At 37.5% G+C, this 16,428-nt stretch overlaps 1 protein-coding gene and 1 long non-coding RNA gene across 2 annotated transcripts in view; one reads left to right on the top strand and one right to left on the bottom strand.

Moving 5' to 3' along the window:
• Window positions 1-14,747, top strand: part of LOC133515735 (mothers against decapentaplegic homolog 6) — a 53,863-nt gene extending 39,116 nt beyond the window's left edge. The window contains exons 4-5 of the mRNA XM_061848304.1: window positions 4,522-4,694; window positions 12,442-14,747. Coding sequence (XP_061704288.1) covers window positions 4,522-4,694; window positions 12,442-12,786 — 518 coding nt within the window. The 3' untranslated portion in view covers window positions 12,787-14,747. The remainder of the gene's footprint in view (window positions 1-4,521; window positions 4,695-12,441) is intronic.
• Window positions 1-16,428, bottom strand: part of LOC133515749 (uncharacterized) — a 182,562-nt gene that overhangs the window by 125,134 nt on the left and 41,000 nt on the right. The gene's annotated exons all lie outside the window — the stretch shown is intronic.

Here is a 16,428-nt window from a genome sequence, read left to right on the forward strand (position 1 = left end):
TTTTGGTTGCAATTCCGGTAGGGTTCTGCTTCGACTAAAAACTGTCGAACTTTCCAGCCCCGTAGAAACTGTATTTTCAGTAGTGTCCGACGAAGACACTGTCCATCTAAGTCTTTCAATATCGAGGCTTAATTCATACAAATCAAAAGAAAGCCAAATCTTATTTGGCTAGCCTGTTGAGGTTTCTCCATGGGAGTATTCTACGAGTTCTTCAATGAAAGAATGGAATCAAAATGGAAAACTAGCGTTGAAACTCTAGGTCCATGGGGTTCCAGCGCGCACAAGTTTTCTGTAGAAATCGCGAAGCGTCTGATTAACATAACTGTTGACCGAAGAACTGGCAGTTTCCTCGCACAAGCAGGCGTAGCAATTGCGAGATAACGAGGAAATGCCGCCAGCATCCTTGGTACACTGCCTCAAGGGCCTATTTTAGGTTTAAGCTACTTATAGTGACACCACTGAATATATCCATTATGTATATTGTTATTGTAAATAAAAGATAATGGAAAACGCCAATCTAAACTTAAATCATGTGTGGAAATAGTCACGTCACTTCACAGCCTCTGTCATATTGATAAAAAAAAATTTCATTTGAAGTTTGTCGATGTACGGTTGTAATTTTGATTAGGGTCCTAGGTTTTTAAATGATCATCAACGTACATTTAACCATTCATGTGCAACCGTCTATAGCCAAAATGATCGCTTACTTAAACCTTACATTAACAATTAACTATCCTTGCATGTTTTCCACCGGCGGCGTGGTAGATAGGTATACCCCATTTCAATTACCATTGCGGGATTCCACTTGGCGGGATACGGCGGGAAACTGCACAAAGAGAACCATCTGTTGTTTAACAATTGCTTTATGAGCTCTGCTCTTCAAAGCTAGCGTGTGGTTAAATAATAACACAAAAGGATCAATACTGGACAGTTACATGTAAGACACGACACCGCAATACAAGTTTGCTGAGTATCTTTTGTTGTCACTACTTGTATTGTTTACACCTAATGATCGTCTCAAGTGGAATCCCGCTATGATAAATGAAATGGTGTATACCTATATCAAAAGTGTACTGTATCAACAAACTACAAACACTACTTATCTATTATGTAAGTAGGGCTAGCCCTTTATAACCTATTATAAAGCAGATAACGTCACGGATGGCCAAACACGGTTTAAAGTTAAATCTCGGAGCATCGGCCTCGCGCTCGAACTTAGTTCCTGATAATACTCGTAACTAGGTGAAGATACGTGGAGGAGAATAGGAGTGGAATTTGAACTAAAATTTGCTGTTGATATATACCAAAACTTACCTTATACCAATACTTAGTGACCCTGCCTATTAAGCAAGAGGTCCCGGAATCGAATCCCAGTAAGGGCAGTTCTGGATGTTTTCTATGCATTTAAGTATCGCTTATATATATTGTCGTCTAGTGCCCACAACACAAGCCTTATTGAACTTACTGTGGGACCAGGCTGTGTAAGATTGTCCCATAGTATTCATTATTTGTAGGGCAGAGGCCCTACCACGAATAACAACCACTACCTTTAATGTGAGAAAATTTGGATTCATCAAAAGATCGAGCAGTATTATTCTTGGGGTGCTGTTTCCATATTTGTATGTTCGACTTTTTAGGGTTCCGTAGCCAAATGGCAAAAAACGGAACCCTTATAGATTCGTCATGTCCGTCTGTCTGTCCGATTCTGTCACAGCCACTTTTTTCCGAAACTATAAAAGCTATACTGTTCAAACTTGGTAAGTAGATGTATTCTATGAACCGCATTATGATGTTCACACAAAAATAGAAAAAAAACAATAAATTTTGGGGGTTCCCCATACTTAGAACTGAAACTCAAAAAATCTTTTTTCATCAAACTCATACGTGTGGGGTATCTATGGATAGGTCTTTAAAAATGATATTGAGGTTTCTAATATCATTTTTTTCTAAACTGAAAAGTTTGCGCGAGAGACACTTCCAAAGTGGTAAAAAGTGTGTCCCCCCCCCCGTAACTTCTAAAATAACAGAATGAAAAATCTAAAAAAAATATATGATATACATTGCCATGCAAACTTCCACCGAAAATTGGTTCGAACGAGATCTAGTAAGTAGTTTTTTTTTAATACGTCATAAAAATTAAAAAAAAAAAATTTTTTCATCAAACCCATACGTGTGGGGTATCTATGGATAGGTCTTCAAAAATGATATTTAGGTTTCTAATATCATTTTTTTCTAAACTGAATAGTTTGCGCGAGAGACACTTCCAAAGTGAAAAAATGTGTGTCCCCCCCCTGTAACTTCTAAAATAACAGAATGAAAAATCTAAAAAAAATATATGATATACATTGCCATGCAAACTTCCACCGAAAATTGGTTCGAACGAGATCTAGTAAGTAGTTTTTTTTTAATACGTCATAAAAATTTAAAAAAAAAATTTTTTCATCAAACCCATACGTGTGGGGTATCTATGGATAGGTCTTCAAAAATGATATTTAGGTTTCTAATATCATTTTTTTCTAAACTGAATAGTTTGCGCGAGAGACACTTCCAAAGTGAAAAAATGTGTGTCCCCCCCCCTGTAACTTCTAAAATAACAGAATGAAAAATCTAAAAAAAATATATGATATACATTACCATGCAAACTTCCACCGAAAATTGGTTTGAACGAGATCTAGTGAATAGTTTTTTTTTAATACGTCAATAAATTAAAAAAAACATTTTTTCATCAAACCCATACGTGTGGGGTATCTATGGATAGGTCTTCAAAAATGATATTTAGGTTTCTAACATCATTTTTTTCTAAACTGAATAGTTTGCGCGAGAGACAGTCCCAAAGTGGTAAAATGTGTGTCCAAAGTGGTAAAATGTTGAACAAGATCTAGCAAGTAGATTTTTTTTTTAATACGTCTTAAATGGTACGGAACCCTTCATGCGCGAGTCCGACTCGCACTTGGCCGCTTTTTTTTTTTCTGTTGTGAATGGTTATGTCAATTTCATAAACTTAGTTTATTGTTTAGTTAGACAGTATTATTTATGTAATGTTAATGAAAGTCAGGAACGTAATTCAGATATTTTTAAAGCTAATCCGCGTATGAAAAGAATGGGCCAAATGGTCCAGAAGCTACAATAAGAGTTTCCAAACTATTTCGTCCCTTAGGCCTTCGCTTTCCAAGGGCCGGATTTTCTCGAATTTTACACTATTCGCCGATTAACTTGGGAAGCTCGCGCCATAAATACTGATCAAAATGTAAATATGTCGCTAGGTCACTTGCCGACAAAACACAATTTTCGCGAATTACACCAGCATGATTCGCCCAGAAACCCAGGGCCGTGGCACCACGTGTGTAACCTTGACGATCGATCGCCGCCGGCCCGGCGCCACCACGCCGGCGGCGTGGGACTGCGATGTCTACTGGGGAAGGTGGGATTGTGATTTTGTGCTGTCGGTAGTCTCTTGGGGGCGTAGATAAGTGACAATCATTTATGAAAAACCCCAATTCAGTTCATTCTGGAATTATTTTGTGGCTTTTTTCTCTCGGTACATATTTAACTTTCGACTGGTGTATGTCGATAAACCATTGTGTCTACTTTCCAAAAGTCTTAGACACAGGAGACAGCTTTGAACTAATATATTGTCGATCAGACATATTTTCATAAAAATATGAATTTAAAGGAGTTTTCTGACTTTAAAATTTTACTCAGAAAATAGCACATCAAATATTTAGATGTCTCGATATCCCATAGGTTCACTGTTAATACCTACTATTAAAGACTGTTGTCATATTGTCAGCATTAAGTTACAATATTTCGACGATTTTATGTTCTTCCTCTTGGACCGCGAGAATCACAGTCAGACTAAAACCCAGGATGCGGTAATCTCTAAAACAAAACCGGCGACAAAACTCTTTCCATACGTTACACGCCGGTTACCGTGGACTTTCTACCTTGGCATGCTCTGCTGGAAACGACATCCGACAACAATGAGTGATGTAATCCCTAATATTAATGCTGCTGTCACGGCTAGCCCGGATTCCTTGCGGGGTTATAAATAAGAACTTTGAACTCACCTGTTCGTGCATATGTGCAAGCCTTTAACTTCACTTTCTATCGAATTATCGGTGTTCTTTTAAGTATTAGATATATTATTATCTTACTGAAAATTGTGGCACTCGTATTTAAGTTTCGGTGAAAGTTTTTTTCACCTAAATCCAAAACAGTGATACAACATTGGTTGTTCCTTATTATAAAACAAACAAACAACAAATGGCCTTGATCTCGAAATTTATGAAACAGCTCATTAATTTTCCACAAATCAGGAATTTTCCAATTGGCAACTTTCACGATACTGAACTACATCTACTTTTAGTCCATTCCAATTCCATGATCATGAAAAACAACTAGGTATTATTTCATGATTTTGGCAATAGACTTAATAGTTCATTAATTATTTGGCAACCATGACTGTGTATATAAATAATATTCCTGTTGTTTAGAAACTTATTTTATTTTTCCAAATTCCAGAGAAAGGCACATGGGAAACGGAATGGTGCCGGCTAGCCTATTGGGAGCTGGCGCGGCGCGTGGGCCGGCAGTTCGGCGTGCGCGTGCGCTGTGTTGACGTGTTCGGCGGCGCCGGCGCCGGCCGCGCCGGGCTCTGTCTCGACGCGTTGGAGGACGCCACAAAAGCTGATCAGGTGAACAATCTTTAGTAGAAATATAAAAAAAGCAATATGCCATAATTTTATTAGACCAATAGTGGGACCGGATTTTTGCCCTATAAGTTTCGATAATTCTAAAGAGTGAAAAGTGATGTTTATCGGGTATGGGACATATTTTTAAGCATATTTGTAATATATGAAGAAAATTTAGAACGAGCGTTAGATATAAATAAGGTATTTATGTATTTTTATTGATGAATTTTGAATATTGAATTAAAGTACAAAATTTAAGCATCGTCTTTTATAATATGTATGAGGCTTTATGCTATCAAATTTTTAGAAAAAAAATCAACGTGCTACTTTGTCAAACTCAAATTAGCTTATTATTTTGTCAATATTGAATTAAAGTTTGAAAAATCCACAATATCATATCTAAATTCTTAAGTTAATAGGCAAGGCAAAAAATTAGAAGAATAGGATATGTGCTTTACAATTAATATGCGTTTTTTGTCCTGTAAGATCTAATATTGAATTAAAGTCCGTAGAGATAAGTCTATTACTATAAAATAATATATGCAGCCATTTTATGGAAAGTAAGAAATATCTGTGTGTAGCTTGCATTGTAATAGTAAAATCAACTTAAAAAGGCGCGAAATTCATAACCACGCCGCGCTGGTCCGTCAACATGTCGGCTCGGCGCGCGGGAGCCTATCGTAGCCGACCTAGTGAGCGATAGATACCTCGCCCCGCCCGCGCCCCCCGCTCAGCTTCGCAAGCGCTGTTTGTCTTTTCTTTCAAATCATTCATTTGTTTGTTTATCGTGCACATAAATTAGATGCGGACATTACATGAATTTAATTATAGAATAAAAGTTATTATGACTTCAAAATGAGTGAAAAATGTTTGATATGTGTACTGTACTGACTTAGTAACAGAGAAAAAACGAGGAATTGAGCAGCTAATAACTGCGAGCAAATAATCTTTCTTGGTGATGGGAAAGTTAAATATTTCTACGGGAAGGAGGAACTACGTTTCCATAAAAAGTGTAGATTATACATTGAGTCGAAGGCTATACCGGCGTACAAAAGACTAATGGAGGTGGCATCAGAGGGCTTACCGCGAACCACGTTCGACGTGTTGCCTCCCTGTCATACTTACGTACGAATTTACAAGTGCGACAGAGAGGTAACACGTCGAACGTGGTTCGCGATAGGCCCTCAAATGTACGATGACGGAGTGACGATTATGAAAATTACATTTTCAAAACTTTTGTCTTTTGTTACCATTGTGTTAGCCGCCTGTACTTACTTTCAACATATATTAGTAGTTTATGTTACTGCTACATAATAAAAGGCATTAAAATACACGAGTGTGGGCTTAGGAAACGAACGAAGTGAGTTTCTTAAAAAGATCACACGAGTGTTTTAATGCCTAATTATCTTATACCTTTAAACGAGCAATTCTTGTATATATATATTTCCGGGATCTCGGAAACGGCTCGAACGATTTTGCTGAAATTTGGTATATGGCGGTTTTTGGGGGTAAACAATCGATCTAGATTAGTCTTATGTTTGGGAAAACGCGTGTTTTCGAGTTTTCATGCGTTTTTCTTTCGACGCAGAATATGGTCGCTAATTTCGTGTTGCCGGCCACTGTCCGTCTGGTCCAGCGGGTTAAGACGCGGACTGCTAAACGAGTGTTACGGGTTCGAATCTCGCCTGGTGACTAACTTTTGTTTTTTTTTTATATGTTCAATTTTATATATAATTTTTTTAATTTTTATTGTTTTAGACAAGTTTAATTTAGTAAAAGAATGTAGTTAAGATTATCACCTATACACCACCATATTACAATAAATAGTTAGTTATAACCGAGCAAAGCTCGGTCGCCCAGGTACTGTATAGTTATTGCAGGTAGTTCGCAATCACATTTTTAGCACAGGCATTATAAGAGAGGTATGGGCATTGTAAATGTCATCTGGCTCTGTGTGGTAGGGCACTGCACAGCGGATGTCATTCCAGCTCTAGAGCAGAACCCAACTGGGGAAGTACCTCCACCTTACAGAAAATCGCAGCCAAATAACACTAGACCCTACTCATAGTGTTGTGTTCCTGCCGGTTAGTAAGGTTGCCAGAGCTCAACGAGGGGTGGGAGGGTGTTAGGGTCGGCAACGCGCATGTAACTACGCATGCAGGCTACGGATACTGCTTACCATCAGGCAGGCCGTATGCTTGTTTGCCACCGACATAGTATTAAAAAAAATAAAAAAAAACACAATTAAAATATTTCATACGACATGTGCTAATTATTTGTCTCAGTGTAAACAAAAATATATCATAATTATGATATCAATTTTCAAAATCAAAATGGCGGACATGTTTTATAACTTATTTTAAGAAATTATGAGTATTTTAAGACTTTAAAAAGCAAGAAATTGTTTCTTGCTTCTGTTTGTATATGTATCATGTAGTATTTGATGTTTTCATTATTTTTTAAAGTCCTCAGGGTGCCGATTACGAAAATGACATCCATTATGGAACCCAAGATGGCGGACATTCATTTTTCTTAAAAATCGGTATGGGTGTCATCTCCGAGGTTCTTCGAGGTTCCGATTACGAAAATGACGTCCATTTTGCAATCCAATTTGGCGAACATTATTTTTTCTTAAAAATCGATATGGGTGTCATCTCCGAGGTTCCTCGGGGATCCGATTACGAAAATGACGTTCATTTTGAAATCCAAGATGCCGGAAATTATTTTTTCTTAAGTCGATATGGGTGTCATATCCGAGGTTCCTCGGCATTCCGATTACGAAAATGACGTCTATTTTGAAATCCAAGATGGCGGACATTAATTTTTCTTAAAAATCGATATGGGTGTCATCTCCGAGGTTCCTCGGGGTTCCGATTACGAAAATGACGTTCATTTTGAAATCCAAGATGGCGGACATTAATTTTTCTTAAAAATCGATATGGGTGTCATCTCCGAGGTTCCTCGGGGATCCGATTACGAAAATGACGTTCATTTTGAAATCCAAGATGGCGGAAATTATTTTTTCTTAAAAGTCGATATGGGTGTCATATCCGAGGTTCCTCGGGATTCCGATTACGAAAATGACGTCTATTTTGAAATCCAAGATGGCGGACATTAATTTTTCTTAAAAATCGATATGGGTGTCATCTCCGAGGTTCCTCGGGGTTCCAATTACAAAAATGACGTCAATTTTGGCGGTTCTTGTTGGTGCAGATTTCAAAAATAGAGACCATTTTAGAATTAAAGGTGGTTGATATCACGGCTACACACATCGACACCCATTTCAAAAAGTAGCGTCCGCCATATTTATTTTCAAAATAGATGCCATTTTTGAAATCCACACCCCTAAAAACCCAGAAAACAACACCCATGACGACTTTTTCAAAAAAGTGACGTCCGCCATCTTTATTTCCAAAATGGACGTCATTTGTAAAATTAGTACACATACATCATACAACATGAAAACTAAAAACATTTCCATCCTCTTTTGGGCAGTTGTGTAAGTCTGTGATAACCCTAGGTAGGTACGGAGACCTTGAGCGGTGTCGGCATTTACGCAAACATCAAAGGCGTCGGCCCACTGTTACTTTTTACACTGTGCTTTTAGTGTGTAAACGAAAACGTCACATGATATATCAAAAGAAAAGTTATTTTATCTTATACCTTTAAACGAGCAGTTCTTGTATATATATATATTTCTGTGATCTCGGAAACGGCTCTAACGATTTCGCTGAAATTTGGTATATAGGGGTTTTTGGGGGTATACAATCTATCTAGATTAGTCTTATGTTTGGGAAAACGCGTGTTGTCGAGTTTTCATGCGTTTTTCTTTCGACGCAGAATATGGTCACTAATTTCGTGTTGCCGGCCAGTGTCCGTCTGGTCCAGCGGGTTAAGACGCGGACTGCTAAACGAGTGTTACGGGTTCGAATCTCGCCCGGTGACTAACTTTTGTTTTTTTTTTATATGTTCAAGTTTATATATAATTTTTTAATTTTTATTGTTTTACACAAGTTTAATTTAGTAAAAAAAAGACCTATGTAATAAGAGAAATCGACAATAGATGGCGTTACTCTGTGACAAGTGCTGTAAGGTTAAAATCGATTGTAAATAATAATAATTGTCAGTTCACATTTTACTTTTTAAGTTTATGTAGATTATCACCACCATATTACAACAAATAGCTATAACCGAGCAAAGCTCGGTCGCCCAGGTACTATATTACTAACTGTACTAGGTTGCCTTTTTAACAAGTTGGTCCAGTCCATGGTTGCCTACATTTTATATAAAAATCGGTTAATCTAGGCGACCATTAACTGGACCAACTTTTTTAATAAGGCAACTTTCAAATAAGCTTTCATTTGATATATCATACGATGAAATAACAAACAAAAAAACTATCCGTACGCAATCTTACAAGGCAACCTACTTGAAATGTATCACTGTGAATTTTGTCTTACATTTATTTCTTATCAGAAATAAATAACATGAGGGTGCATATACCTTATAACGTATCTCTATATAACTATCGGTTATCAATATTAGCATTAGCGGTTAACAACATTCCCCTTAAAACAAATAACTATCGCGAGGAAAATACCAAGTCCAAATATCTGAAAAAAATCGGGAAAGAAAAGCTGCAACTGGCTTTTAAAATGGTACAAGGAAGGGTGGTCATCTGTATGAGAATGTGTTTTTTTTGTCTCTATTTGACCCAATGGTTGACTGGTAGAGAATGCCTTTTGGCATTAAGTCCGCCATTTGTGTTTTTTTTTGTTTGTGCAATAAAGTTTAAATAAATAAATAATATTCATGTAACGCGATAACGAATTCTACGTGAACGAAACCGCGGGCAATACCTATTATAGTAACAACAAAATAACAATTTTCTATTGCTATTAATTTAAAACACGCTTTAGGAATTTTTTTGATGGACCGTAAACGCAGTCAAGGGCACCCCGCTCCCCACTACCGTTGTTCGCTGCCTCCTGCCACAGCGCGCGGCGCGCGCAAACTTGCCGCGCGTTTGAAACTTAACGTATTTATATAAGCAAGGAATGCATACATATCAGTAATGAGTGTCGCTGTGATTTTATATTTCTAAATTTTTGTTTAGTAACTGAGATCATTGTTGATGATCGATTATTATTAACTCTACAAACTTTAATTCAATATTAGCTATACTGCTTAACCTGAAATCAATATCTAGACAAGCACATTGTCTACATGTCTAACTTTTTACTAGAATACTAAGTTGATCGATAATATCGTAATTTTGCAATATCAGCAACTCTAATTCTATATTTACAAAATAACTCGTGTTTTTACGTTTACCAGAAAGCAGCTGTTCCAGATTTCTAAAAACTGAAAATTGTACATAAATTGAAGTGTTATTCGATATGCTAAAGTTTTCTGTAACTTTAATTCTATATTTACTTAGTTATTAGCAAAAATTAAAATATTTAAATATAACCGAAAGCTCAACCTTAAAATTTCTAACTTTTTACCAAAGTATTATTTAACATACTCCCAATGACATATCAAAAAAGAAAAAACTTTAATATTATCGAAACCCATTTTTGTTCAACCGCTGGTCTATATGTTCACTTCATCAAATGCAAGTCACCAGTTCACGGTTACACCGTGAAAGCAAAAGAGCATGCTTTCATTTTATGGTCGTCATTAGCAGTTCCACTTTACTAAATGGAACTAAATATGGACTAAATGGGGCATGGGGATAGGACATAGGACTAAATGGAACTGGAGTCGCTTTAAAAATATCGCAATGACCATCTATAAATTGGTGTGACTATAATATTTCTAGAATTTGGATTCGGTATTTTCAGTAAAACTCAGTGTAAAAAAAAATCAAGTAGGTACGTAAACTTACATGGTTTTGAAAGGTATCTACAGATTGAAAGAAACTTTATCAGCTTTATCTAATAGTGCAAAATATAAATATCTTAAGAATGAAGAAATTATGCAATTAAAGCACTTCTGTAACCATTTACGGAATAAATGGTCGACAATTATCACATCAGTATAATTGTTCGGGCCATTTGAACTGGTGGCAGATTTCCTCTGGTTTCTTTAATTGAAGCATTTACCGACGGAAGAACTCTTAAATGTCTGTCGGTGAACTCTACGGCTTTGTATTAAGGGTCACGAATCGTCAATGGTACCATAAAATAGTGTGAACGATGATTTCTCAACAATAATTCAGCCTACGTCCCACTGCTGGGCACAGGCTTCCTCTCATGCACGAGAGGGCTCGGCTATCGTCCCCAAGCTGGCCCAATGCAAGTTGAGGACTTCACATACAAACCTTTGAATTTCGTCGCGGATGTATACAGGTTTCCAGTAGTCCAGCAAAACTCATTAGTGCGAGCCAGGATTTAAGTCCACGAGCTCCAAATATCAAACAATTATTCAGCAAATAGGCCACATGGGCGCTGTTATATGTACAATTTTTACAAATAATAAAAATAACAAAATACAGTTACAAATAGATGAAATATTAGATACTTTATTAGGGGTGTATACAGTCTCTAAATATCGAAGATCTCCGGATTAAAAAGTCGGACATTAGATCCATTCGGCCAACACCGCTTCTGTATGTCGTAATCATGTTGCATTGCACGTAGAAAAAAATGTAACTGTTAGCGCCACGTAATATTTAATTTGGAATTCTTATCTCCATACACGTTTTATGTGGGTATGATTTCATTCCTTCAATTCTCGTCCAAAGTAAACTAACTGCCTAATTCGAGTTTGTATATAATACGATCCTTGAATTTTTAATCGCTAGAAGTAATAACGCCTGCTAAATACTTTAGGGTAATTTAGAGTTATAGAATGATTCTAGTGATCCAAAGGTTATCGTGTCTCACTACGCGCAGTATTGAAATCAGTGCTAAATTTAGTTTGATAAAGATTTAGTGCCGTTTATCATATTATGTGTGGCCTTCTATCACTATATATGCACCTAAATAACGCGTACATATAAATATCTAATTCTAAATTTCACTAGCATTATTCTGAGATTTAAAGTTCTGTACTACAATATCATTAAATACTGACCCATATCTATTATTAAATTAATCTGGCTATATTTATTATTATGAGTACTAGTTTTCAATATCTTTCGAAACACGAAGAGAATTTATTTACATCAGCGTACTAAAATTTTAATTGCTTAATCAATTATAATTATAATCTAACAGTAGTAATAACTAGAATTGGAATATTCATTAGGTAGCTACTTTAATGGCTACGTACTCGTAATTAGGTTTGACAATTAAAATAAAATTATAAGTAGGTACATTTACAGGCATGCCTGACCACAAACGTTTTATATATGGTCCTACTCATTTAGCATACTCGCGGTTAGACACATTTTTTATGATGAACTAGTTTCTGCTCGCGACGTTGCGTAAAATGATGATGATGATGGATAAAATCAGTCCTATGTCCTTCGGGCGATTCAGCAATTTAAGCGTGAAGAGGTATAGTTCGTGTCATTCACGATGACGCGCAGATTTGTCAAATCTAATCTTTATTAACATGACATTACGAGTACAGGCAAGCGTCGTCGTGAATGGCACGATCTATAATAGACAAAAGAGGTACTTTCGCGTTTAAAATAGGTATTAGTATATATGGATAAGGTCATGCTCTGTAGGTACAGTAGAAACCTTAAGGAGCGTCATACTGTCTATGAGAACTAACGAATCTATTTATTTGGTTTCAGGTGAAGAAGATCCGATCGAAAATCGGTCTGGGCGTGACTCTGTCCCTGGAGTCGGACGGCGTGTGGCTGTACAACCGCAGCCAGCAGCCCGTGTTCTGCAGCTCGCCGGCGCTGGACGCGGCGGCGGCGCGCGCGCTGCTGGTGTGGCGCGTGGCGCCGGGGCACTGCCTGCGCGTGTTCGACCCCGCCGCGCCGCCGCCCGCCGCCGCGCCGCCGCACGTGGGCCCCGTGGACCCGCGCTCCGTGCGCATCTCCTTCGCCAAGGGCTGGGGCCCCAAGTACTCGCGCCGCGACGTCACCGCCTGCCCCTGCTGGCTCGAGGTCCTCCTCGCGCCCCCCAGCTGACCCTAGTGCTTGTAAAACTTTTTATACGGGATTGTGTTTTTACAAACGTTTTTACGGACGCGGTGTTTATGAACTTAACCAATTATTTATGTGATGTTATAATTTAAACAGGTTTATGTGGAGAGGCCTTATAACCAGTGATTTTAATGAATTTATCGTGTGAATGTGTTCTCACGGGAGACGCGGGACGTTAGGAGAGCCACCATTGTCATTACTGCATTACTTCATGTCATTACCATGTCACATCGAGTCATTACCATGTCACGCCATTTTTTCGTGAAATAACTCGCTGAAATTGGAGAAGCCAATTTTTTGTGGAGTGCGACTTATTGCCTCTATTCGTTCCTGCCTTCTCTGTGAGCATTGCTCTGTATCACATGTTTACATCTACGAATATGTCAGCGACATTTTGACATTAACCGTTTTAGAAAATATCAATATGAGTGAGTTGACTACATTTTGCTGACATTTTGAACACGTCTCAATAGCCTGCATTTCAGTTTTGTACCGTCGTTTTTCCTGTTTTTAAGGAGTAACATGATAACATCGTCGTCACGACACGACGTATTTTCGTAACTGATATATTTGTGGTCGCAAGTCTTGTGATACGTAGCACTTTTGAAAGTCATGATATATATGAGGCCTTACTGTCAACGCTGTGTGCACCATGTATAGTCACCTATACAATTGTAAGGATTGTATTATGTATAGCACTCGACTTAAGACAACGCGAGACTGTAAATAATAAATTAATACTTACAATAATGTACTTTAAATATGTAATTAAACTATTTATATTTTAAAATATGCCTTACCTTAGATTGTACAATTATTTAAGAGTTAGTGTATAGAGTTCTTTTTGTACAGTAATTGACACTGATGTATTGCGAGATAGTTTGTTTAATGTGAAGGCTGTGTAAGCATTTTTAAGCGGCCTTGTGCCAAGCTACACCGGGAACCATGGCGATGTCACTGAACAGTGCTGACATTCCTGTCAAGCGCCAACCGACGTGACTACTCTTAATCTACGAAGATCTGCCAATTTTATAATAAAATGATTTAAAAATAGATAGGTAATGTCTACAGAATAAACATTGTGCCTTGCGTTGTATTCAAATACCTATAATAAATCCAAAATTTACGTAGGATACTACTGTCAATTTCACTGGCCTATAAAGTTAAGTCTTTACATAGTTATACAAATGTTTGAATGGAAAAGCTCGAATTTAAGGGTAAATTATATACATAACACGCTTTAGGACCGAGTGAGTCGATGACAATAAAGTTTATCTAGTCTTTAAAGGTCTTGCTTCGTTTTCCGCAGCTGCCGTCTCGGCCAGTCAATGTCATTACCGTTACCGTTTTCTGTCACTACCGATTTCACTATTGGCTATTACTGTTGTTACTTTTAAAACACTCCGTACGTACCTGCATGCATCTTGGCCGATTCGGTAGGTAGTAGGTTATTTACGTAGATACAAAATCACAAGTAGTCGGTCGATGAAATCCGTTGGTATAATGACTTAAACGTGTTTTTAATACTTACTTTTCTTCTCTTTCGAAATCTACATTTTTCGATTTGTAAACGTCTTTCGGTCGGCTACTTGTTATTTGTGACTATCTTTGTTGCGAATTCTGTATAACTTTACTAGGCACTGATCTATGTATTCGTTGTTTTATTCTGTACCAATAATGGCGTCCGCTAGCTGGTGCGGTTGCATGAAGCAGGGGAGCGGGTTAACGAAAAATAGAGAGAGCTGACGCGGGCGCGTGCGCCGGATTTTACCTTCATTGGCACCCGCGTACGTGCGCCCGCTCCGTGCACCCGCCAAGTGACGCGAACGCCCTAAGCTATTTCATCTACATACACGTAGCCAATTTTTCCGTGACCAAAAGAAAATCTTGAAATTATAATGACCACTGACCAATATTATATTTAAATTAAAACTGTCACATTTGAACTGTCCAAGAGTTTAATTTTACTTTAAAAGAAACTGTTTTTAAAACCGTTTGATAGGTCTATAAAATGCAATAGTTTTGTTATAATATTATTTATAATGGTAATAAGATGCCAGTAATAGGTACATTTAGCCATTGAAATTTCAGTCATTATAGAAAATTAAGGTGAATATAGAGAAGACCGGCCTATAAATTTATTTTGGGGAAGATCGTCATTGGGTAAGGCTAAATTCACACGGCGTTAATTATTCCGATATGCCGTTATACGGGCTTTTTTCGAATACCGTAGTGACAGCAAAATTTGTATGGCAACTTTCAATATCGTTCGACCTCTAAGTGAAGTACGTGTACAAATGCAAGGGTAAAAAGCGACGAAAGAGCTTGTAGACGGTCTTCTCCATATTGAAATCTTCCCCTTATTAAAATTGTGCCTATCTAGATAGAACGCCTATTTTCCGCGGTCACAAAATGTTTTCAAGCATAATGTTGATTTTAAAGCATTAGGTATTACCGAATGTTATTTAAACAAATAATTATATGCTGTTTAGTCATTGCATTAGACTGATGTACGCCTTAACAAATACGCGTATTTTTAAACAATGTATATAGTCCGTCTAGAATAATCAGACATCGGATTAGGGGGCAAATATATTGTCATAATCTGGCGATAATTTGAGGGGTGCTTTATGTACCATTGACATTATCACTGATTCCATAATAATTAAAAAATAACACTTTCAAAGCTCGGAGCGATCACTAGTATGGTTAAGGAGTTTAATTTCAGTCACAGCGACAATAGTATGAGGTCGCTAGTGACTTTTATGTGGGTTGTCACTGTGATAAGGTATGAAATGATACAGATATGGAAGGCAAGGAACAGAATCTCCTCAGGCAGAACTGTTGATAAAGTGTCCAGCTGTCAGCTATAAATAATAGTTCCAAATCTCTCCAGAGTAGCGCTAGAGTAGTTAAGAACCTAGGCGTTATTGACGGAGTGAAGTGCGCTGTCTATGATTAGATTTTTTTTCAAGCATTCTAGGTATTGTAGCGCCACCTATTTATGATTTTTTGTCGGACACTTTTTGGTATATGGCGATTCTGTTCCTTGCCTCTTCCATAGATACTGAAATTAAATATTTTGACTGTATATAAGTATCGATAATTAAGATTATTGGTATAGAAACTCGGTTATTTAATTGTGCCCCCAAAAATCCCATGTCTGAAGACAAGTCTGCATCGATTTGGGAAGCGATTGAGTGTACACACGCTGCTATAAATGTCTTATTTCTATGAAGATATAACACTTATAGTGGCGCCGTTACACTTTGTCGATGTCATGTAGATGCACACTTTGTCTTACACGGACTTTAGTCCACGCACAAAGTGCACGGACCCTACACAACTTGGATACATTAGTTAAAAATATGTTGATAATAAAAAAATAATAATACATGGTGTTTTTAGTCACCTGCAATAATTTACGGGATGAATATATAGGTCATACTGAGCAACTTTTACCATGGGACCAAACCCGAAATCGCGAAAAATTTGTCTGTTTCATACATTTTAGCTAGTCTCATGTTGATATCTTGTTGCGGTTTCGTTGTTGGCCCCATAGTAAAAGTTGCTCAGTATGACCTATACAGGATAATTCAGGAGACGTGAGCAGGATCAAGCCTGCGT

The sequence above is a fragment of the Cydia pomonella genome, chromosome 3 (genome assembly GCF_033807575.1).
Source record: "Cydia pomonella isolate Wapato2018A chromosome 3, ilCydPomo1, whole genome shotgun sequence".
Taxonomy (NCBI): Eukaryota; Metazoa; Arthropoda; class Insecta; order Lepidoptera; family Tortricidae; genus Cydia; species Cydia pomonella.